This window comes from Anomaloglossus baeobatrachus, chromosome 1 (assembly GCF_048569485.1).
Source record: "Anomaloglossus baeobatrachus isolate aAnoBae1 chromosome 1, aAnoBae1.hap1, whole genome shotgun sequence".
NCBI classification, from domain to species: Eukaryota; Metazoa; Chordata; class Amphibia; order Anura; family Aromobatidae; genus Anomaloglossus; species Anomaloglossus baeobatrachus.
In genome coordinates this window covers 179718992-179744442 of record NC_134353.1, presented here as the reverse complement: position 1 = coordinate 179744442, position 25451 = coordinate 179718992, and the positions used below count along the sequence as shown (strand labels likewise).

At 43.3% G+C, this 25451-nt stretch overlaps 1 protein-coding gene across 1 annotated transcript in view; it reads left to right on the top strand.

Annotated features, from left to right (window-relative positions):
• Nucleotides 1–25451, top strand: part of C1H19orf44 (chromosome 1 C19orf44 homolog) — a 91882-nt gene that overhangs the window by 10686 nt on the left and 55745 nt on the right. Inside the window, exons 2-4 of the mRNA XM_075335078.1 lie at nt 988–1098; nt 5761–6074; nt 6727–7018. Coding sequence (XP_075191193.1) covers nt 994–1098; nt 5761–6074; nt 6727–7018 — 711 coding nt within the window. The 5' untranslated portion in view covers nt 988–993. The remainder of the gene's footprint in view (nt 1–987; nt 1099–5760; nt 6075–6726; nt 7019–25451) is intronic.

Here is a 25451-nt window from a genome sequence, read left to right as displayed (position 1 = left end):
GGCATCTCATATAGACCTGCAGCCCAACCTGGCATGGCTACAATAGGTATTCTAGGCTCTTCTTCATCACAGCCTGTACAGATCTCCTACTCCATACTCCTATATACATCAGCAGCCATTTGTAGATTGGAAGTCTGTGAAGACGGGTGCATGACTAGTACAGTAGGAGAATGTGACATTATTTTGCCAACGTAGTAATATATGAATATACTAGCTGTAGTACCCGGCGTTGCCCGGGATAGTAACTGTCTCTCTGTCTCTCTCCCAGTCTCTGTCTGTGTGTCGCTGTCTGTCTCTTTCCTTGTCTGTCTGTTTCTATGTCTCTGAATTTGCATCAGTCTGTCTCAATCTCTGTATCTGTTTCTCTCTCGCGCTGTCTCTTTGCCCGCGCTGTCTCTTTGCCCGCGCTGTCTCTTTGCCCGCGCTGTCTCTTTGCCCGCGCTGTCTCTTTGCCCGCGCTGTCTCTTTGCCCGCGCTGTCTCTTTGCCCGCGCTGTCTCTTTGCCCGCGCTGTCTCTTTGCCCGCGCTGTCTCTTTGCCCGAGCTGTCTCTTTGCCCGTCTGTCTGTCTTTTTCTGTCTCTCTCTATCTTATACTAACAGTTTATTTTGTTCCTATAGCAACCACTGACAGTTGCTATTTATAAATGGCTATAGCTCCCAGCTCCATTCAGTTTAATGGCTGCAGGATTTTTGTAGAGTAACTGGAAAGTACTGGGTTAAATTTTCTCGCACAAACATAGTCTATGACGTTCCCTGGGTCACATGAGGCGCCTGTGCAAAATTTCGTGATTGTACATGCGACGATTCCTTTAGTGCACACACACACACACACACATACACATACACACACACATTGAGCTTTATATATTAGATATACTCAACACATTGTGGCCAACCCCTTTATGATATTTTGCACACGGTGCTATTACTTTAAAATTTCAAGGAACTGTTATTAATCAACATTTTGGGATTGTTCTTCTTCCGCAGGGCAGAATGGCCCGAAGTGGTCTGAGAAGTTCAGCCCTGGCCCGAGCACAGGCCCAGCTTTCTGGTCAGAGAGTCCCGACAAAACCCAAGGGTCCTGCAGATGAACTACAGGTCTGTTCTCTTTCTGCTTCACTACTTTGTTTTTTATTGCGTCCAAATAAGGAATGGATGCTAACGCTTGGTAAAGAGGTGAGACTAAGGATGCATTCACGATGATGGTATCGTTTTCAGGAGCGTTTGTTGCTTTCTCATTTACCTTTGTTGGTAAAAATATCTCAGCAGGCAGCATGATCTTTTCTGGTAAGATGACGAAAACCTGACAGATCTCACATGACGCTCATGCCTTGAATTCCATTTTTCTGTTGCTGTAATGAAGTAGAACGACAGAATTCAATAGGAGAATGTGAACATGTCCTTAGGGATCATGCACACATCAGTGATTCCTAGCACTAGTAAATCGGTCAGCGCATCGTCAGAGTTTCAGTAGTTTTTCTCTGATGAGGAAAAAAAAGTTTCTCAATCTTCTGATATCTGAAAAAATAGTCAGCACTTGCATGGCATCCGAATGCTGCTGATTTCCTGGATCCATAGACTTTCATTGGCAAATTTGATCCTACATTCAGATCAATTTCAGACCTATCTCTGCCATTGTGCTTTAACCACTCGGTCCTCAAAAATAAATCACCAATGTGTGAACAGACCCACATAGAATGCCATAGGTATGAGGGCAGAGATAACACCCAAACGCGAAAAACTTACATGTGTATGATCCCTTAGGGTGCGTGCCCACGATCAGTGTTTGCAGTGTTTTGGACGCAGCATGCTTCAGCTGCATCCAAAACGCTGTGTTGTACAGTACAGGCATAGTGGATGGGATTTCTAGAAATCCCGTGCCCATTGTACTTGTTTTTTCCGCAGCAAACACTGACCTGCGGTGCATGTTTCCAGACCGCAGCATGTCAATTGTTTGCTGCAGTCGCATGTGTCCTCCATAGGGAGAACACAAGCGAGGGACCGCAGCGCACTGAACCCTGATCGTGGGCACAAGCATCTGCGGTCTACTGCGTTCTCCTGCAGAGGAGACTCGCGGCCCTGCGTCTTTATTTTTCTATGCAAGTAATTTCCTAATATAGTATTACATTTGCACTCCTGGGGGTTATGATGGGGGCTCAGATAAGGTCCAACCGTGTCTTCATATAGAAAAATAATCTGGCACTCAATTGAATTAAAAGCAAAAGATCCCTTTAATTGGGTAATTCAGATAGCAGTGTTTAATTTCGACATTTCGGTCAATCAATGACCTTCCTCATATAAACACTAAAAAAATTGACAAAGATACATAACATTAACGAAAATACATCATAACAAACACAATGGTTGTTAAATCTTGTACATTAGAACACAAAAAATATTTTAGGAATGAGAAAACAAAAATAAAAAATCAAAATAAACATCAAGCATAGTCAGTATTATTATGATGATAACATGGGTGTTTAGGTTTTATACATGTACAGAAAATGCAAAATATCACATTCCTTGGTATCATAGTTCTTGAACACTCTGTCTCAATGCCATCTGGCAGGTATGAATATCATCAAAATGCATATGGCATAAGTAAATTGGTACAGAGAGTATATCTGAACACAAATAAAAATATCAAGATCACGTAATCTTGTGGAGAGGCATAGTTATAAGCATGTGTTATGGGGCATGTCACACAACTGCAGATGATCGCCCTCATATATAAAACACTGTACAGAAGGGAAGTACCTGTCATGAATGTAGATGGATTAATTGCGGTCTGTTGTGAGACGCTGCTGTATACTGCAGCTGTGCAATCTATGGGAGCAAAGAAAGATTAGTGCAGGGTCCGTTGTGGAAGGAGGGAGGTCCAGCTACTATCCTTAGGTGGATCGTGAATATGCGGTTAATCAGCTTACCAGATCTGATGGAGTCGGTCGGCGTGGGGTGCAGCGAAATCACTATGGTGCTTGGCGTGCAGGCTGTGTGTGAGGGTGGGCTTTTTAAGAGGGACAGGATGATATGGGATCAGGGGAAGATAGAAAGATAAGACACAGAAAATAGGGAGAAAGTCTCCACATCCACATCGTCATGGGATCGGTAGCACTTCTTCTCTGTCTCTCCTTTTTCTTCTATCTTCATCGTTTTCATTTTGGTTTTTTTTTCATTTTTGTTTTTGTTTTTTATTTTATTTTATTTTTAATTTAATTTTTTTTATTTTTCATTATTTTTTATTTTATTTTTATTTTCTTTTTTCCCCCTTTCTTTTATTTCACTCTTGTGTTTTGTTTTCTGATTTCCACCTTTCTTTCATTCCTCCCCCTCTTTTTCCTTTTTCTGCCTTCTCTCGTTTCTCCTCTTTTTCTCCCTATTTTCTGTGTCTTATCTTTCTATCTTCCCCTGATCCCATATCATCCTGTCCCTTTTACATACAATGTTTCTTATATATGGTCCTTAGTTCACTCACGGAGGATATCTCTTTCAGGCATGCGCATTAGCGCTACTATTCCATACACAGGAAATGCCAACCATTGCCAGTCACAATAAGGGTATCGGCCGCGTCATAGGATATGATGTTTTCAATCAGAGCCCACGTCACTTCTGGTCTAGCGGCACCAATCACTGTTTACTAGGAGGCTTAAAAAGCCCGCCCTCACACACAGCCTGCACGCCAAGCACCATAGTGATTTTGCTGCACCCCACGCCGACCGACTCCATCAGATCTGGTAAGTTGATTAACCGCTTCTTCACGATCCACCTAAGGATAGTAGCTGGCCCCCTCTCCTTCCACAACGGACGCTGCACTAATCTTTCTTTGCTCCCATAGATTGCACAGCTGCAGTATACAGCAGCGTCTCACAACAGACCGCAATTAATCCATCTAACATTCATGACAGGTACTTCCCTTCTGTACAGTGTTTTATATATGAGGGTTATCATCTGCAGTTGTGTGACATGCCCCATAACACATGCTTATAACTATGCTTCTCCACAAGATTACGTGATCTTGATATTTTTATTTGTGTTCAGATATAATTTCTGTACCAATTTACTTATGCCATATGCATTTTGATGATATTTATACCTGCCAAATGGCATTGAGACAGAGAGTTCAAGAACTATGATACCAAGGAATGTGATATTTTGCATTTTCTGTACATGTATAAATCCTGAACACCTATGTTATCATCATCATTATACTCAGACTATGCTTGATGTTTATTTTGATTTTATATTTTTGTTTCCTCATTCTATTTTTTGTGTTCTAATGTACAAGATGTAACAACCATTGTGTTGGTTATGATGTATTTTGGTTAATGTTATGTATCTTTGTCGATTTTTTTTTTTTCACCGTTTATATGATTGACCGAAACGTCGAAATTAAACACTGCTACCTGAATTACCCAATTAAAGGGATCTTTTGCTCTCAATTTAATTAAGTGCCAGATTATTTTTATATACAGTACAGACCAAACGTTTGGACACAACTTTTCTCATCTCTAGAACAACTAGTAACAGGAGACTTTGTGCAGCAGGCCTTCATGGTAAAATAACTGCTAGGAAACCAATGCTAAGGACAGGCAACAAGCAGAAGAGACTTGTTTGGGCTAAGGAACACAAGGAATGGACATTAGACCAGTGGAAATCTGTGCTTTGGTTTGATGAGTCCAAATTTGAGATATTTGGATCCAACCACCGTGTCTTTGTAGAAAAGGTGAACGGGTGGACTCTACATGCCTGATTCCCACCGTGAAGCATGGAGGAGGTGTGATGGTGTGGGGGTGCTTTGCTGGTGACACTGTTGGGGATTTATTCAAAATTGAAGGCATACTGAACCAGCATGGCTACCACAGCATCTTGCAGCGGCGTGCTATTCCATCCAGTTTGCGTTTAGTTGGACCATCATTTATTTTTCAACAGGACAATAACCCCAAACACACCTCCAGGCTGTGTAAGGGCTATCAAATAGGAATAACGTTTGGAACACCATTCTAAGTCCGAACTGGGTGCAAAAACCTAAAAAAACATCACTATGGGGAGATAAGGTATGCACACCAGTGACTATGTAAGGGGAATACATGAAATAGCAGAAACTGCTGTGTGAATACTGACTTGAAAAATCCAATAGCTATATGCAAGAGTGAAAATGTGAAAAATGGAATCTGCATTACTGCCATGAACATATGAATCAAGAGAAATTTAGCTACTGAATTGATCAATGCAATAGAGCCCCAACACTACGCCAAAGTATTTCTCTACGTTGGGGTCCCTAGCTTGTGTGTGTCCTCTCATGCAGTTAAAAAATTATTTTTTAAAAGGGCCAACAAGTGCTAAGCATCTCTGGGAACTCCTTCAAGACTGTTGGAAGACCATTTCCGGTGACTACTTCTTAAAGCTCATCAAGGGAATGCCAAGAGTGTGCAAAGTAGAAATTAAAGAAAAAGGTGGCTACTTTGAAGAACCTACAATATAAGACATTTTCAGTTGTTTCACACTATTTCATTCCACATGTGTTATTCATAGTTTTGATGCCTTCAAAGTGAATCTACAATTTTCAGAGTCATGAAAATAAAGAAAACTCTTTGATTGAGGTGTGTCTAAACTTTTGATCTGTACTGTGTGTGTGTATATATATATGTGTGTGTGTGTGTGTGTGTGTGTGTGTGTGTGTGTGTGTGTGTGTGTATCTATGTATGTGTGTGTGTATATATATATATATAATTATATCATCCATGTGGTTTGTATTTCTAGGAATACATGCTTGCACTTAACAAGAGGACGAGTGCTTTAAAACTGTCCCAGCTCCCAGATGCGGACCTGAGCGACATCTCAGTCGAAGAACCAGAGAGTGAAAAGTACAGAGCTTCTGCTAGTCCTCAGCCAGTACCAGGGACAAAGAGTCGGTTTCTAAAGAAGAAAACACCATCTAGCGCTGATATAAAGAGCAATGCAGTTGTCACCATTGAGGCCAAAAATCCCAACCATCCCCAGCCTACCCACTCAAAGATGCCAACCAGTGCAGCCCTGAGGAGGTTGGCAGCAATTGAGAGCAGACATCGATTAAGGTAACGTTGCTTTACTATTATTTTTTTGGCACTTTCAATCATTTTTTGTTTAGGACTGTTCTAAAGAATTGGAAATAGAGAAAAAATGTAGGTTTCAGCTCACCCATATAATAACCTCCAGGCTGGAATGGATGCCCGCAATCCCCCGGACAGGCAGGTCCGTAGTCCAAGACAGCTGCAAAAGAGATGAAGGGATGGGACTCAGCACCAATGCGGTATGGTAAAACTTGGAAGCTTTATTTCAAAATTTAAAAAAGATCACAGGTCATCCAGAAAAAACGTCATGCGGCTTGCCTTGTGGCTTGACGCGTTTCGGACAAAGAAAGGGGAGTTTAAAGCCAGTCCTTAATTATAAGCCCTTATGATGGGGCTTATGATTAAGGACTGGTTTTAAACTCCCCTTTCTTTGTCCGAAACGCGTCAAGCCGCAAGGCAAGCCACATGACGTTTTTTTTCTGGATGACCTGTGATCTTTTTTAAATTTTGAAATAAAGCTTCCAAGTTTTACCATACCGCATTGGTGCCGAGTCCCATCCCTTCATCCCTTTTGCTGCTGTTTTGGAAATAGAAAATCTGAGAGTCTTTATTGCTTTTATTTTTTTCATCAGGTTTATATGCAGCATTTTTACATGTAATGACTTCAATTTTACAGAAAAGTGGAGATTGACATTTCCGAGAATGACTCTGACATAAGAACGTCTGAAGAAAGACCTTTCTCAAATAGATCAAGTAGTGAATTCAGCAGCCGTGATAAGAGATTTCTGAAAAATAAAGTTAACATAAGGGAAATCGATTCAGCACGACAGAGTCACAGGCATGACGTTAGGAACAAGCCAGCAAATACTAACCCTAGAGCTCTAGAAAGCGAAGAAGAAGAAATGCTTCATCTTGTTGGCAGCTCAGTAGAATTTTCAGAAAATGATGAAAGATGGTGGAAGCTTCCGGTGAGTTTGGTATTTTTTTTTTTTTATATTTTATTTTTTTGTGTGTGTGATAATGTTTCAAATTGCGTGCTTCTGTGTTTTGCTAAAGAATTGAACACCTTAAGAAAGGACACTAAACGTCTTGGAAACCTGAAATCTTTGTGCCTCATATTTAATGGTTCCATCTGGATCTTATTTTTTGGGATTAAGACAGAACCTTCATCAGAGTCTTAAAGGGGTGCTACCACAAACAAAGTTGATTTTTTTTTTTTTTTTTTTTAAACCAAATTTTTATTTCTTTTCTTGTAATGGTAAAATAGGGTACAGAATGAAGAAAATAAGGGTCAACAAATCAAAATATCAAATAACATAGTCTCTACAATTTATCGATCAAATATTTGTCACGGTCATCAAATTTGCTCCTTCCCCTTCTTCGTCAGTGTATATTTCCATTGTTCAGTCTCCGCTACCCCCCTTCAGCATTCCTTGATAACTTGTTACAAACATTACTTGTAAACACTATCCCTCCCATTCCCCCCTCCCCTCTCCATGCGACACAACCCAGAATTTGGCCAACGATACTTTCAGCTCACACAGGGACCCTGACAGGTCTTCCTTCATGTACCATTCCGTAGACACAAATGTGGACATTATTTGTATTGTTTCTTCTCTAGAACATATAACGCTTATGAACTTTCTCCATTTACTGAAAAATGTTTCTGTCATCCTTTCTTTACACCTCTCCACCATCACCTTCTCCAACATGAGCGTTTTTTTCAATTGATTAACAAGTTCTTCTTTTGTTGGTATTTCCTTCACCAGCCACTTCTGAAGAATAGCCCTTTTACTTATCATTGCTATATCATGGAAACGATTCGGTAACTTGTCTCCCCCTTTCTCTCCCTCCTCCCGATGCTGATAGTGAAATAACCAGGCCATTGGATCTAACTCTACATTTCTATTCCAGATTTTCCTCACTACCCCTTGGACTTGTTTCCAAAATCTTTCAATCCTTTCGCACTGCCATATCCCATGATATAGATCTGTTTTTTCCGTACCACAATTTGGACAACTCATCATCTTATCTGGATGTCTTGCATTCAGTATATTAAATCCATAGATAGCTCTATGTATGATCCTGAATTGGGTATCTCTTAAGTTCTCATTCACAATCTTCTTTCTCATCACCATCCAACCATTCAAAATCTTCTCCTCCACTTCTTGATCTCCCAACTGCTTTGCCCACCCTTCCAACATTCTTCCTGATATGTTAGGGACTAACACTTCTCTCATATTTCCATAAAGACTTGATATATTTGTGGCATGGATGTCCCTTAATATGATCGCATCCATCTGATTTGCCTCATATTCGTTATTTATGTTGTATAGTTTCTTCATTATCCCTTGTTTCACCTGTTCAAACTGGAGAGTCTGGAATGGGCGCAAGTCATACATGCTCTCAACTCCTCACACATCATCCATCTCTGTTCTGTATCATGCATCAGGTTTTTTAAAGTTCCAATCCCTTTTTCCCTCCATTCTTTAAAGAGATACTTTTCCCTTCCCTGTGGAAAGTCAGGACAAGCCCATATATTAAGGAATTTGGAGATGTTCCAGGCTAACCCGAACTTTTTCCTAACCGCCTTCCAAGTCATCACTGTGTCTCTACAAATCAGTGAGTGTTTAATGTTCGGCGGCAAATTTGGAATGGAGGTATGTAGGATTGAACTCGGGTCCCAAGGTTTACAAAATTCAGCCTCTATATCCCAGTCAGAATGCCTACTTGTTCGTCTAATCCAATCGACTACATGTCTTAAGATACAGGCCAAATTGTACCCCCTGATGTTAGGTAGTCTGATCCCTCCTTTTTCTGTTGATAACATTAGCTTTTTGGCACTAATCCTCGGCCTATATCCCTTCCACAAAAAACATGAGAATGCTTTTGTCAATCTGTTCACATCTGAGTGTTTAAGAAGCAATTTGATTGTCTGCATTGGATAGAGAAGCTTGGAAAAGCTCATCATTTTTATTAGATGATTTTTTCCCAGAAGAGTCAACGGCAAATTTGCCCAACCTTGCAGTTCACGTTCAATTTTCTCGATCAAAGGGGAATAATTTAATGAATATATGGTCTTAGTATCCCTCCCAACCTGTACTCCCAAGTATTTAATTGTATTTCTAGCTATTGGAATGTCACATAATGCACCCCTCTCCCCCTCCGCTCTCTTTCCGTCCAAGAAGAGAATTTCACATTTGTTTTTGTTAAGTCTAAACCCTGCTAACCTCCCAAACTCCTCAATTTGTTCTATGACTCTACTCAATTGCGTTTTAGGTTTGCTCATGAACAGGATTATATCGTCAGCAAATAAGGCTGAGTGCAATGACTTCCTCCCTACCTTGATCCCCTCAAACCACCCCCTCTCATTCAAACGTCTAGCCAGTGGTTCAATAGCCAAGTTAAACAATAGTGGTGACATCGGGCATCCTTGCCTGGTTCCCTTCATCAAAGAAAATGTTTTTGACAGAAATCCCGGGGTACTCACTCTTGCCTGAGGATTTGCATAAAGGACCCTCACAAAATTCCTAAAAGCTCCGTGTAAGCCCAGGTGATCTAACACCTGTTCCAGCCATGACCACCTCACATTGTCAAAGGCTTTCTCCGCGTCCAAGGTGATCAAGGCTGGATTCCCCTCCCCCCCTTCTCTCGTCTGCTTTACTACATCAATTGCTAGCATTACTTTCCCAATGTTTGTCACCACTGAACGTCCTTTAACAAAGCCAGCCTGGGGAGATCTATAATCTTTGGCAATACTGCCGCTAACCTATTTGCCATCAACTTCGCTAAAATTTTTAGGTCTTGATTAATCAGCGAGATGGGCCTATAACTAGATGGGTCTTCTAAATTCTTTCCTCCTTTAGGAATGAGCTTTATATAGGCTGTATTAAGTGTACCCGATATTCTTTCCCCGTCCATTATCTTATTGAATAACTCTGTCAGTATAGGTGAGATTTGATCCTTCATAATTTTAAAAAAAACTGCCGCTAAAGCCATCTGGTCCCGGGGCCTTTGTCGTTTTTAACTCTCCTATAACCTATAGCACCTCCTCCTCCGTCACCTCTTTATTCAGAGCCTGTAAATTTTCCTCTGTGAGCGTAGGCATTTTTGTTCCTTTTAACCACTCCTTTCCTTCTCTCCTATCATCTAACCCCTCCTCTTTATATAAACCTGCATAGAAGTGTCCAAGAATGTCGTTTTATCTCTTTGGGATCTGTCGTTTTACTCCCCACAGCATTTCTCAGTGTCATAATATGTGTCATCGGTCGTCGTCCCATTGCCAGATTTGCCAATAACTTCCCTGCCTTGTTCCCGAAATGATTCAACTCTTGTTGTGTCCTGTACATACCATCTTTCCTTTCTACCCAGTTCTCAAAATTGCCCTTCGCCTCCACCCACTTTGCTTTTGTCACCCTTGATGATTTTTCTAAGACGTCCGTATATGCTTCCCTGACTGCCCGGCTAGCCTCCTGAAACTTTACTTGTGCCTGTCGTTTCGCCTTTGTCGTATATCCTATCACTTTTCCTCTCAAAACTGCCTTAGCCATCTCCCAATACAATAGTGTTTCCCCACTGTGCTCCTGATTCGTCAATGTATAATCCACCCACCATTCTCTCAGTATTCTATGGAAGTTCTCGTCCAAAGTCAAGAACGAGGGGAAGCGCCATATATAATCCTGTCCTCTCTGAACTTTGTCAGCTATACTGACTACCACTGGGCAATGATCCGATATTACCATAGTCTCTATAACTATCTCTTCTACCCTCTGCAATAAATTCTCACTTGTCAGCCAAAGGTCAATCCTTGACCAAGAGTCGTGTGGGTGGGAATAGTGTGTAAATTCTCTCTCTTGCGGGTGATATAATCTCCAGCAATCCTGTAGTGTAGTTGTATTTAACAATGCTCTCAGCGACCCCTCCGTGTTCCTTCCCTGCTTCCCCTGACTCCTCCTGTCTTCTTCCTGAGAAACCACTGTATTGAAGTCTCCCCCCACCAATTTACATATATCCCCATCCAGCAAAATCTTACTAGCTATATTTTAAAAAAACCTTTGTTCCGTATTGGGTGCATATATATTGTGGATACTAAAAGTGCCTTGAGTACCTGAAATCTTTATATGTATGTATCTTCCTTCTTCATCTGAATCTTGTGTTTCCACCTCGTGTGCAAAGTTTTTATTGATCAAAATAAGAACCCCTGCTTTCCTACCTTTTGAGGCCGACCCATATACCCTTCCCACCCACATCTTGTTCATACGGAAGAACTCATCCTTTTGCAAGTGCGTCTCCTGTAATAAAGCAATATCAACCTTAAGCTTCTTGAGATGACGTAGTATCATATTTCGTTTGTGCGGCGATCTGAGTCCCTTAACATTCCACGTAATGAGCTTAACAATAATCCCCAAAATCAACAGTTCCTTTTTCAGGCCGTGTCGCATGGATTCCCAAACTCTCTTCCCCTCCCCTCCCCTCCCCCAACTGTATATAACCCCTCCCATCCCCAACTTTACAAATACAATTAACGTCTTCCATTTTTTCTGAGATGATTGAGACTCCTTTCAAACCCCTGCTTAAAGTCAAGCTCTCCATGAATCCACCCCACTAAGGCACCTCTCCCCCTCTATTGGCTCTTAACTCCTTGCCCCTAAACAGCCTTTATAATTTATCAAGCTCCTAAAACCGTCATTAAGAGAAGAAAAAGAGCGAGAGAAGAAGGAAAAAAAAAAAAAAGCATTAGTAAATGATAAAAGGAAAAAAGTGATAAGCATAAAAAGAGAGAGAGAAAAAGGGAGCGAAAGAAAAAGAGATAGAGAAGAGGAGGTAGGCGAGACTTTAGAGAGTTAAGGCACATTTGTCACCATACGGCTCCATTCAGCAGTCCCAAATTAAGTCCTTGTCTTGCCTGCTTGTTCATGAGCTGCTGCCTCTTCCTCCTCTTTTCCCAGCTGAAGTCACCATCTATCGCTTTTCCTTCGGACTGGCTGGTCTGGATCTCGATTGACTCCACTTTGGCTCATTGTCGGGTCTAACTGCAGATGTTATGTTTGCAGGATCTGCATATTTCGGATCAGTGAAAGTCCCTCCTTTTTCCATTCTTCTCCTGTCGCCGTCTTCTCCCGTCCTGTAGTATCTCTCGCTCCACCTCTGAAGGATCCCGAAAAGTCTTTGTGACCCCCATCTGCTCCTCTTACTCTTAGTATTGCTGGGTATAAAAGCTGAAATTTAATGTTTTTGTGATAGAAGGCAGTGCAGATATGGCTAAATGCTTTTCTTTTTCGTGTGACTTCTGCCTAATAGTCGCCAAATAATAGAATCTTGTGTCCCTGAATGCATAGTGCCTGTTTCCTATTCCTGAAGGCCCGTAGAATTTCTTCTTTATCTTTGTATTCCAGGTATTTTATAATAACCTGTCTTGCTCTAGACATTTCACCTTGCTTGGAGGTATTATCATTGTTACTGTGACCATCTCTTTGCTCCCTTATGGGTCCCACTCTGTGCGCTCTTTCTACACGGCAGCTATGTGGTAAGCCTAAAGCCTGGGGTAATTCTTTTTCACAGATTGAGTCCAAATATTTTGTTGTCACTGTCTCAGGCAGACCCACAAGCCTTAAATTATTCCTCCTCGATCTGTTTTCAAGATCTTCTATTTTATCCTTCATAAGCTGAGCATTAGTGTTTAGCTCCTTAAATCTGCCCTCCAATCTTGTCAGATTCTCTTCAGCATCAGAAACTCTTTGCTCTACCTCTGTCAGTCTCATATCATGGTGCTCCACATCCTCCTGCAGCGCAGCCAAAGCCTTCTTCACTGAGGTTGCTATTGCCTCTCTGATGTGTGCTGTCAGATGATCTGCCACTTCTTTTGCCAACCTTTTGTAATCAATCTCATATCTTTCCCCCAAGGCCAATGTCTCTGTACCACTCTGCATACTCTGAATTCTTCTGTTATCTTGGCCTCCTGCACATTGCTGCAGCTGCCCTTGTGGTTCCTCTCCCTCCTCCCCCTCCTTCCTCCTCACTGGCTGCACTCACCCCCTCCTCCCTCTGCTCTGCTCTGGGCTTGAATGGTGTTCCTTCACTTCTGAGGCGATAACGATCCATGCACTAACAGCTGGTAATTCAGTGCAGTCTCTCTATGTTGGTCTAGGGTGCTGTTTGCTTCTGTTAGTCGTTGTATATTGCAGGGGCTGTATGGAGCTGCTTCTTCACCCTCCTCACATCTCAGCGCAGGAACAGGAAGTCCACAAAGTTGATTTTAATCAATAGATCTTGGAATAATAGTAATTTCCACAATTTGATGTGATTGGGGTGCGTCTTACGGTCTGAATGTAGGGCTGCGTGGAATGAGGAATGTGGAATGAGCAGTGCCTGCCATGACCACGTGGACCCGCTCATTTAATATGCACGCCTGTCCTCCCGCCCATCATCTCTCAGCGCTGACAGGTGGGCGGGATGATGGGTGAGGGATAAACAGCCAGCCCACATCATCACCCCCTGGCAACTACAGCCTGGAGTGATCATGTGCGGCTGTATTCACTGCCCCCCGTGCATCATCATCAGCGCGGGGTGCAGTGAATCAGTGCACTCACCCGTCACCGTTCCCCTGCAGTACCGCAATCTCCTCCTGGCTGCCAGCGGCCGCTGAGTGGAGCCGTCCCCATTCCCCTGCAGCACCGCGATGTCCTCCTGTCTGTGCGGCAACCGCTGAGTGGAAACTAGCGGTGCGCACAGCGATGACGTCATCGCTGTGCACACGTGTCCACACGCAGCCGCCGACAGCCAGGTGGACATTGCGGTACTGCAGGGGAACGGGGACGGCTCCACTCAGCGGCGCTGCCGCTGACACAGACGGGAGGAGCGATGCTGCAGGGGGAGTGAGGTGAGGTAAGGTGAGTATGAACGTTTATTTTTTTTATGTGCCACAGGATGCGGGCCCTATACCAGCATGGGGGTGTATAGTAGGATGGGGTGTATAGCAGGATGGGGGTATATTATGAGCAGGATGGGGGTATATTATGAGCAAGGATGGGGGTATATGAGCAGGAGGGGGGTATATGAGCAGGATGGGGGTATATGAGCAGGATGGGGGTATATGAGCAGGATGGGAGTATATGAGCAGATTGGGGGTATATACTGTATATACAAGGCAGGAGGATAATTACCAGGATGGGGTATCTTAGTAGAGAATTTGGGGACATTACCCCATAACAGTGTCAGCAGCAGATCCTCGCCCCATAACAGTGTGTCATGACTCCATTTTTTGCTTAAAATTTTATTTTTCTATTTTCCTGCTCTAAAACCAGGGTGCGTCTTATGGTCCGGTGCGTCTTATAGTCCGAAAAATACGGTATATCTTTGAGGTAAAACATTTTTTTAAAAAACAGGCAGGAAAATGCTTTCCCTCACAAAAATAATCAGGTGTGATCCTGTGCTGTGCTATCTATATATTCTTTTTCGCGTCCTCCCCACCCAGGAGCTGTGGTATGATCAGACCATGTCACTGTATGGTCAGACATGGCCATTACACAGTACATAGGGGCACATATGATTATCTCCGCACAGAAAGATTTTTTTTTTTTTTTTTTTTTTTTAACACATTCAATTGTGGAAATTATTATTGCAAGATCTATTTATTAAAATCATCTTTAGGCCCTGTGCGCACACTGCTTTTTTACCCACGTTTTTTTTTTTGCATTTTTGCTGCAGAAATTTCTTGAGAAAATGGTTGTACTCTTTCTGCAGACATTCCCCAGCAAAACCTATGGAAAAAAAATAGCTGTGCGCACACTGCATTTTTTTCTCAAGAACATTCTTTCTTTCTGCAGAATTTCTTGAGAAAAAGAATGAGCATGTCACTTCTTTTCTGCAGGTACCTGCGTTTTTTGCCATAGTTAATGCTAAAAAAACGCAGGGACCAACCTGCGGGAAAAAACGCGGTAAAACGCTTATGCGTTATTGGTGCGTTTTTTGTAACACAAGTGCGCTAATCTTTCAGCCTCTCAAAAAATTTCTTGAGAAAAATCCTTTTTCTAGTGCGCACAGGGCCTTAAAATTAAGTTTGTTAATGGAAAAACCCTTTTAAATGTGGAGGCTACATGCAGTGTGGCACTAGCCTAATTAACATATGTGATGTACTGATGGGCTCATACATCAGTAAGATTAACACCCCAAACCGCGTATATGGGTATGCAGACATAAACATTATTGGAGGTGATTGGGGAATATACGTCACAGGAGAGGCTGGGGGAATATATATTACAGGAAGGGCTGGAGGGCATATATTTCACAGGAAGTGTTGGGGATATAGACCACACAGGAGACCCTGGGGGCATACACAACACAGGAGAGGCTGGGAGCATAAACGGTATCTTGCGAAAGTATTCAGCCCCTTTGAATTTTTCAACCTTTTCCCACATTTCAGACTTCAAAAATAAAGATAAAATATTTACATTTTATGGCGAAGAATCAACAAGTGGGACACAATTGTGAAGTTGAACGAAATTTATTGCTTATTTTAAACGTTGATAAAAAATAATAAACTGAAAATTGGGGCGTGCAATATTATTCGTCCCCTTTAAGTTAATACTTTGTAGCACCACCTTTTGCTGCCATTACAGTTGCAAGTCGCTTGGGGTACGTTTTCAGCTCTTTCCACAGATTCTTGATAAGATTCAGGTCTGGACTTTGACTTCGCCATTCTAAAGCTGGGGTCACACTAAACGACAGCGACAACGACGTCGCTGTTACGTCACCATTTTCTGTGACGTAGCAGCGACCTTGTAAGTCGCTGTTATGATCGCTGCTTAGCTGTCAAACACAGCAGCCGAAGCAGCGATCATAACGACACGCGTCGCTGTGCTGCAACATGTGCAGAGAGCAGGGAGCCGCGCACACTGAGCGCTGGCTCCTTGCTCTCCTAGCTACAGTACACATCGGGTTAATTACACGATGTGTACAGCAGCTACATATGCAGAGAGCAGGGAGCCGGTGCTGGCAGCGTGAGAGCAGCGAAGGCTGGTAACAAAGGTAAATATCGGGTAACCACCTTGGTTACCCGATGTTTACCTTGGTTACAGCTTACCGCAGCTGCCAGATGCCGGCTCCTGCTCCCTGCTCGCTTCATTTCGTCGCTCTCTCGCTGTCACACACAGCGATCTGTGCGTCACAGTGGGAGAGCGACGACCAAAAAATGAAGCTGGACATTCAGCAACGAGCGGCGACCTCACAGCAGGGACCAGCTCGTTGCTGGATGTCACACACAGCGACAGCGACGGGACATCACTGCAACGTCACAGAAAATGGTGACGTAGCAGCGACGTCGTTGTCGCTGTGTGTGACACCACCTTAACACCTGGATATGTTTATTTGTGAACCATTCCATTGTAGATTTTGCTTTGTTTGAGATCATTGTCTTGTTGGACAAATCTCCATCCCAGTCTCAGGTCTTTTGCACACTCCAACAGGTTCTCTTCAAGAATGGTCCTGTATTTGGCTCCATCCGTCTTCCCATCAATTTTAACCATCTTCCCTGTCCCTGCTGAAGAAAAGCAGGCCCAAACCATGATGCTGCCACCACCATGTTTGACAATGAGGATGGTGTGTTGAGGGTGATGAGCTGTGTTGCTTTTACGCCAAACATATTGTTTGGCATTGTGCCCAAATAGTTCGATTTTGGTTTCATCTGACCAGAGCACCTTCTTCCACATGCTTGGTGTGTCTCCCAGGTGGCTTGTGGCAAACTTTAAACGACACTTTTTTTTTTTTTTAACTATATTTTTATTCAAATTTTTCAATAACATCGAACAATGGCATAAACGAATTCAGCATTGAAATTCAATTAAAAAAACATTACAATGTCCTGTTTGATCATCACAGATTCCATAACAATTTTTAGCTTCCATAACCGTAAGGTAAAGCAAAGGAAGGCAGCGACCGCTTAACCCCTTCACGACCGGCCGATTTTTCACTTTCCGTTTTTTTTTCGCCATTCTTTTTCTGAGAGACGTAACTTTTTTATTTTTGCGTCAATATGGTCATGTGAGGACTCATTTTGTGCGTAACGAGCTGTACTTTTCAATGAAACCATAGGTTTTACCATATAGTGTACTGTAAAATGTCAAAAAAATTCCAAATGCAGAAAAATTGCAAAAAAAGTGCGATAGCACTATTGGTTTTGAGATTTTATTCACTGTGTTCACTGTATGGTAAAACTGATGTGTGGGTGTGATGCCTCAGGTCAGTGCGAGTTCGTAGACACCAAACATGTATAAGTTTACTTTTATATAAGGGGGTTAAAAAAAATTGGGAAGTTTGTCTGAAAAAAGTGGCGCACGTTTTACGCCATATTCCGTGACCCGTAGTGTTCTCATTTTTTGGGATCGATGGCCGTGACGGCTTATTTTTTGCGACTCGAGCTGACGTTTTTAACGGTACCATTTCTGCGCAGATGCTACGTTTTGATCGCCTGTTATTGCATTTTGCGCAAAAGTTGTGGCGACAAAAACGCCATTTTGGCGTTTGGAATTTTTTTGCCGCTACGCCGTTTACTGATCAGGTTAATTGATTTTATGTTTTGATCGGGCGTTTCTGAATGCGGCGATACCAAATGTGTGTATATTTTTTATTTTTTTAACCCTTTAATTTTCAATGGGGCGAAAGGGGGGGTGATTTGAACTTTTTATGTTTTGTTTTTTTTTTTTTTTAATTTTTTAAAACTTTTCTTTTACTTTTTTTAATTTTTTTTATTTTACTAGTCCCCCTAGGGGGCTATTGCGATCAGCAATTCGATCGCTCTGCACTATCTGCTGATCACAGCTACACATCTGTAAACAGCACTTCCTGCTTCCCTGGCCTCCATGGAAAGTGAAAGTAGTTCATGTCTAGCACAGGAGTCATCACATGACCCTGTGCTACCATGACAACCACCGGAAGTCACGTGATCATGTCACGTGACTTCCGGTATCGGGCGGTAAGTAAAACTTTACCGCGATCGCGTTTATAATGGCGCTTTCACATATTGACAGCGCCACTTCAGGGGTTAAACGGCACGAGCAGATAACGATTCTGCTCGTGCCTAGCAGGCACACATCTCAGCTGTGAAAATCAGCTGAGATGTGCTGCTGCCAGCAGACCGCGAGCAGTAATGTTATGACCGCTAGGACGTAGTTTTACTGCCCGCGGTCGTTAAGGGGTTAACCGAACATTCTTATCGTTCCCCCCTCTATTTAACCCTTATGAACATGGTAATGACATAGAATAAAGAAGTTCCACTCAAAATTGGTTATTTCCTCCTCGCCCAACTTGGTTCCTTTTAGTCACCTTTTGGCCTTTCCTCCCCCACCTCCAAGCCATCCAATGTATCCTTCAATTTTTCGGTATGATACCAGACGGTGTCCTTGAAAGCAGGGCTATGGAGTCGGTAGGCCAAACCTACGACTCCGACTCCTCAATTTCCCTTGCACCGACTCAGACTCCCACAGATATTGCTTATATTTAAGTGAAAAATGTATTGTAGTACAATGTGAACATCAGACATTTAATCAGTTTTATGATACAATAATCAAGATATTTAGATAGAACATAAAATATATTTATTGGAATACAACTTTAGAATACAAAAACTGTAATAAATTGTAATATATGTAATATATTATATACAAACACTATGTAATAAACTATGTAAGTGGCAAAAAACAGTATTCAACAAAAACATACTATATAACATTTGTACAGTGAGTCTATAAATTTGTTCTAAGAAATAGAATTGCCTCAATCAGATCCACCTTCATAGATGACCACATGGGCAACATCTCTAACACTTTCCGGGTATAAAGGAATTGCCTCATGCACAGTCAGTTTTGATGAACGATTTTTCCTTGTGGCAACGCTTTGCCTGCTCCATGTCATCCAAATACTTGTCAAAGTTAAACTCCTCATCTGATGAGGATGAAGATATGGCAGCAGTAGCACTGTCAGGACCCAAGTCCTCTTGCATGTGGCAGTCCTGTAGGCCACTTATCCTAACTGCTACCTCAGTCAGAGCTGCTTTTCCTTTAGTAAGCTGTTGATCATCAAGCAGTATACGATGACTTGGGTCCACATACACTGCTGCAGAAGAATTTTATTTTCCAATAGCTGTGTCTCTCTCTGTTTCATTGAAGCAGAAATGCCATCTGCGATTAAACCTCTTTGGGACAGGTAAAATAGCAAGCTCTTTCACAGAACTTCCTCAGCTTGTAATTTATCAGTGACGGTAAATGCGTGATTAAGCAATTCCTTCAATTCAGCTACCTGTGTCCATTGACTTTCATTTAGGGCTACCTTAGGGTTCGCCATATCTATAAGAAACTGTTTTAGTTCAAGCAATTGCTCAATCATATGTAAAGTGCTGTAGAATTAATAGCACTATATAAATGAATAAATACTATTATTATTAATCATTAAATAAGTGCTGCCCCACCGAGTGACTTGATCGACAATTGCCCTTTTCCAAGCACGTCTCTTCAAGATGGAATCAATTTTAGGGGTTCTGGCGGCAATAACCAATTTCCTCACTTTTCCAATCAGATTTACAGCATGTCCCTCTTGCAGACTATCTCTTATTGCCAGCTGCAGCGTGTGCACAACACAGCGCATGTGATGAATATGAAAGTGTTTTGAAGCAGCTTCAACAAAATCATCTAATCCTAAAGTATCATTCTGCTGTTCTTCTGTTGTAATATCTGTTTGTTCCTCAGTTACATGAACAGCGCTGTGGCTCCATCTCAAACATACTGAATCCTAAATTTCTTTCTAGCTGTTGTTCATAACGCTCATTCATCAGTTTAATTGTACTTATGTTTGAAGCATTGTCCGTTACAATAGCAAGAACCTGTTCTTTTTTGCGTTCCTAATCTTGCAGAACTTTTTCCACTAAGGCCTGGAGAAACTAACTGGTGTGATGAGCTTTAGTATCTGTTACTGCCAGTGTCTTGCTAACAATTTTTGTTGTCACAAACATATCGAACATTGATGGCAAAATAGTTTAGTGAAATGCAGTGACTCTGGGCATCCCAGCAAAGGCAATGGGTTTCAAGATAGGACATTCAGACACATCGTTTTGTGAGGATCCGTTTTTGGGCTCAAAAACGGATCCTCACAAAGAATGAGCATGTCCGTTTGTGGCGTTTTTCTAATCTGCTTTTGCTATTGAAAACATTATCTATGAGCTCAAAAACCTTTCAGGTGATGCAGTTTTTTAAGAAGCTGATCTGCTTTTGTAGTTGAAAAACGTATCCTCAAAAAAACACAGTAAAAACGCTGTGTGTGTGAATGTAGCCTTAGAATAGGAATAGAACAGCCATTTATAGGACATTTCATAACTTTTCCAAATTCCTATGAAAAAATATTCAGCACATTCTGCATTGAACTACTGTACCCAATTTATTATATATTTTAGGAGTCGGAGTCTGTCCATTTTATACCGACTCTACCAAAATGAACTCCAACTCTGACTCCGACTCCACAGCCCTGCTTGAATGGTGATATAATCCTGACTTTTCCCTTCCGCCCATGACAGCACCACCTGAGAGATAGGTTCCGCTCACATCAGGACAGGAAACCCACTGATAAAAAGGCAGTACCTCTCTTCCGCATCAGTTTGGTTTTTCTGTCCTGGTATGTACAACCCATTGCTGTCCCAGGTCTGACCCGGTGTGGAAGCCTGGTACTTACCAGAAGCCAGTGCTCAGGCCTGGATGCACCCCCCCTTCGGTCTCAGATCTCTGCGGCGGTGAGGCGCGGGCCTGGAGCAGGAGCTCGGCCCAGCGTCGCTCCAGAGATGTGCGCACTCACTGCGGCCGCTGTAAGGCTTGTCCCTGCTGTGCAAGCACGCTGGAGGGAAGCAGGAAGCGCCGACCGTAAGTGACGCGCGGACCCTGGTGACGTGCGCAGTGCGACCAGGAAGTGACTGGGCGACCCATGCGCACTCAGATCCAAGATGGCGGCGCCCATGAAACGGAGCTCTTCCTTTAAAATGTGGTCGGCGTAAGAGACGGGTGAGTTTTTTCTTCCCCATTTTTTTTCGTTATGGCTGGAGATTCACCCCTCAGTAAGGAGCAGAGCAAGGAGTCACTGCAACGTGGCTCAGTATAGTAGAAAAGCCTGGCTCAACTGATAGGAAGAAAAAAATAGGTGCTCGGAGAAAATAAGTCCAAGTTTTGAAAAGAATCCGGCACACAAAGATGATTCGTTTGAAAAATTTATTATTATATTCTTATGGGAAATGCTGAAGACATATGTAAGTAGGTTCTATTGAAGAAATATGCAAAAAAAAGCCCAACGTTACGACCTAAAATCATCGGTCTTTTTCAAGGACTGGAAAACATGAAACAATACAACAAAACAAGAGAGTTACATGGAGTACATACAGTAGATACTGTTCATTCACAATACAAACTTTTTTGCGTACAAAGAAAAGAAAAATAATTTTTTCAATAATGAAAAAACAGGGATTGTAATAAGTTTTTCCCAAAGAATCAAGTTATACAATGAATGCATTTTTTTAAGTATAATAGTATTTCGTACATCATTTTGAGAACATGTTTGGACAAAGCAATGAAGGAGGAAGTTACTGAGTGTAAAAAGTACAAACCTCAATAGAATGTAGTCTGGCGCATATCGCGTAGAAAAGTCACTTGCATACAATTATAATATTTCATCAGTATAGAGCCTATGGCCAAAAAAGAGAGGAATGCACTTTATACTTTTTTATATATAGATATGACAAAAAATTATATAAGGTATGATGGAGGGGGTACAATCACGTGAGTTGACTAAAATCATATTGGACCAGGTAAGAGTAATTACCTTAGTCTCCTCATATGGATCATCTTTGTGTGCCGGATTCTTTTCAAAACTTGCAACGTGGCTCAGGACGCGGCTCAGCTGAACGTTCCAGGACTACTGTTTCCAGTCCAGGCAGCGTTCAGTCGATTGGTTCCAGGAGGAACAGGTCGGGAGAAAAAATTCCACCTCTAGATCCGGTATTGCCAGGAGTCAAAGGGGGTGAGTGAACCTCGTGGTCAGATGTGATTACTAAGGCCCCGTTTCCATGTCCCCTTTTCTTGTCAGGTGCAGAAAAAGTGTACCTCCAAGCAGCGTCATAAGGAATGTGCAATATGCCACTCCACTCTGTCACCTGATTACACCAAAGTCCTCTGTGCGGGCTGTATCCAGCAGACCCTAATCAAAGAAGGGCCAGGGTTCTCCTCAGAATTGGGGACTATTATCAGGGCAGAAGTACAGGAATCCCTCAAATTCCTCAAGGGGGGGCAAGAGACGCAAGAAGTCTAGTCACCTTAAGCTGTCCACTCTGGATACCTTGGCGGGATCGGCTCACGACTCTAAGTCGTTGGCCTCATCTGGATCCTTTTCGTCCGATTCAGACTCCTCCTCCTCTACAGACGAGGGTGGTACACCTTGTTTCGCTACTGCTGATGTGGGCCCCTTAGTGAAGGCGGTGCGATCAACTATGGGGATGGTGGACCCCAGGGGACCCAAATCAACCCAGGATGTCATGTTTGGGGGGATTGGATTCCAAAAAACGTAATATAGTTTTCCTATCCCCCAAAAGGTTCAGGGTCTCATTGATGATCAGTGGGGAAAAGTGGATAGGAGGTTAAATCTTTCCTCCTCCCTTAAGAGGAAGTACCCGGTGGATGGCGAAGCATCTACATCCTGGGATAGAACGCCAAAGATTGATGTCGCCATTGCCAAAGCTTCACGGTCCACTACCTTACCATTTGAAGATATGGGGTTCTTTAAGGATCAGCTGGATAGAAAGGCTGATGGTTTTCTGAGAGGGACTTGGGACTCCACAGCGGGTGGCTTATGCCCTGCGGTGACAAGTGCCTGCGTTGCCCTGTCATTAATGGTCCTGTCATCAGAAATTTTGCTTTAAACCTAAAAGTTTCCTCCTCTGCAGCTCCTGGGCTGAATTCTAGCAATGTTCCTGTACTTTTTGTGGCCCCTTTTAAACCAAATTAAATACTTTATAAACTTTGTACCTTTTGCTATGTAAATTTTGTAAATCGTCTATGGGGGCAGGCTCTCTGCTGACCGTTGCTGTTCCTCCAGCAGATTTACGCCGCCCCAACGCTGAATTTCATATCTCAGGACGCTGCCCCTGGGCGCCCGTGGTCCCGCGCATGCGCTGTGGGACTGTACACGTGTGACCGCTGGTGACGTTTTGCGCAGGCACGAGGTTATGGGTGGTGCTGTGAGTGTCATCAGCAAGTGCCGCCCGTAACCTCGTGACCGCACTTTCCCCTCTTCCTCCAGCATTCTGCGCAAGCGCTTGCTGGCCAGATGACCCGACGTCACCTCTTTCCCATCTTGCCCTGCTGCAGGGTAAGATGGGAAGGAGGTGATGTCGGGTCATTTGGCCGGCGAGCGCTTTTGCAGAACGCTGGAGGCAGTGGGGTAAAAGCGCGTCCACGAGATTATGGGCGGGCACTTGTGATGCAATCACAGCGCCGCCCATAATCTCGTGCTTGTGACACACGTCACCAGCGATCCTGGCGTGAGCGGCACCTCGGGCGCAGTGGGCGGCGTCCTGATGGATGAAATGGAGCATGGGGGGACGGCGTCAATGTGCTGGAGGAACAGCAACAGTCAGCAGAGAGCCCGCCCCCATGAACGATTTACAAAATTTACATAGCAAAAGGTAAAGTTTATAAAGTATTTAATTTGGTTTAAAAGGGGCCACAAAAAGTACAGGAACCTTACTAGAATGCAGCCCAGGAGCTGCAGAGGGGGAAACATTTAGGTTTCAAGCTAAATTTCTGATGACAGGTTCCCTTTAATACAGGGTGCTGCAGCCTTTATGGCCGATGCTTCAGAACTGCAGCACTTTCCAATTCCGCGAAAAGGGCTCTCTGGCTGAAAAATTGGAAAGGAGATGTGCAGTCCAAGGGACGGCTGTGTGGCATGCCATGTGAGGGTACATATCTCTTTTGGCTCCGGCCTGGATGACCTCCTCACTAAAGCATCTGATAAGAAGAAAGGTTTTCCAGTTTTACTTGTGACATTCTCTCGGAGCCGGCCCTTTCGGAGACGTCAATTTTTCAGTAAAAAGCTCCAGAAAACACAAGGTCAGTGGAAAGACTGTAGAAAAACTACCTCAGGTTTTCTCTTTGGCAAACACTCCGACAATAAGAGCAAACCAACCCAATGACGCCAGACATCAGGTGGGGGGCAGGCTGTCCCACTTCCTACATGCCTGGAAGACAATCTCATCCAACAAATGGCTCCTTCAGATAGTGGTGGAAGGGTTGAAGTTGGAGTTCAGTTCGCCCCCTCGGGGGTCTCTAATAGTAACATTCTTATGGTCCACAGTGAGGCAGCAGGCCTTAGAAACAGAGGTACTGACTCTCCTCTCAAGAAAGGTCATTCAAGATGTTCCCAAGGGACAGGAGGGGGACGGCTTTTACTCCCCTCTGTTTCTTGGTCAGAAACCGGACTCCTCCTTCCATACCATCATCATCCTAAAAAAATTGAATTTCCATCTGGTGCAGCGAGCCTTTAAAATGGAGACCATGAAGTCAACTACCAGGCTGTTATATCCAGAGTGTTTTATGGCAGTTATCGACCTAAAAGACACCTATTAACACATCCCTATTTTCCTGACTCACATACGGTCTCTCAGATTTGCACTGCACATGTCTGAGAGCCTGCGACACTTCCAGTTCACAGAGCTGCCATTCGGGCTTTCTATGGCCCCAAGAATCTTCACCAAGGTCATCGCGGAGGTCATGGCGCATGTCAGGGAACAGAACATTTTAATCATCCCGTACCTAGACTACTTCCTAATAGTGGGTCTGTCAGAGACTCAATGTGCAGATCACGTGTCCAGGGTCATCTCCCGATTCAACACCCATCCCAGGCCTTCCAGTATGGAGAAGTCCAGACTTCAGCCTCTTCAGTGTCAAGTCTTCTTAGATCTCATCTTGGATTCAACCAGACAGTTGTGCTACCTGCCCGAAGAAAAGCTCACCAGGATCCTGTCCTTACTCTCTTCAGGAAGGAGTTGCCCCTGCATGACAGGCTATGTTACTAGTCGGGACTCTCACCTCTTGCATTCCAGGAGTATGGTGGGCCCAACTGCATTCAAGAGTCCTACAGATGGAAGTCCTGAGATTTCAAAACTGTTTGGAAGCTGTTTGGAGCGGAAGATGACCCTGTGGGAAGACACCTTGCACTCCCTTGGCTGGTGGCAGGACACTTCTCACCTACAGACAGGGGTTCCTTGGCTTTCCCAAGTCACAGACACGATAGTCACAGATGCCAGCCGTTGGGGATGGGGAGCCCATCTGCGCCAACAGGTGCTTCAGGGACCCTGGGACGCTCAGTTAGTCACACAAT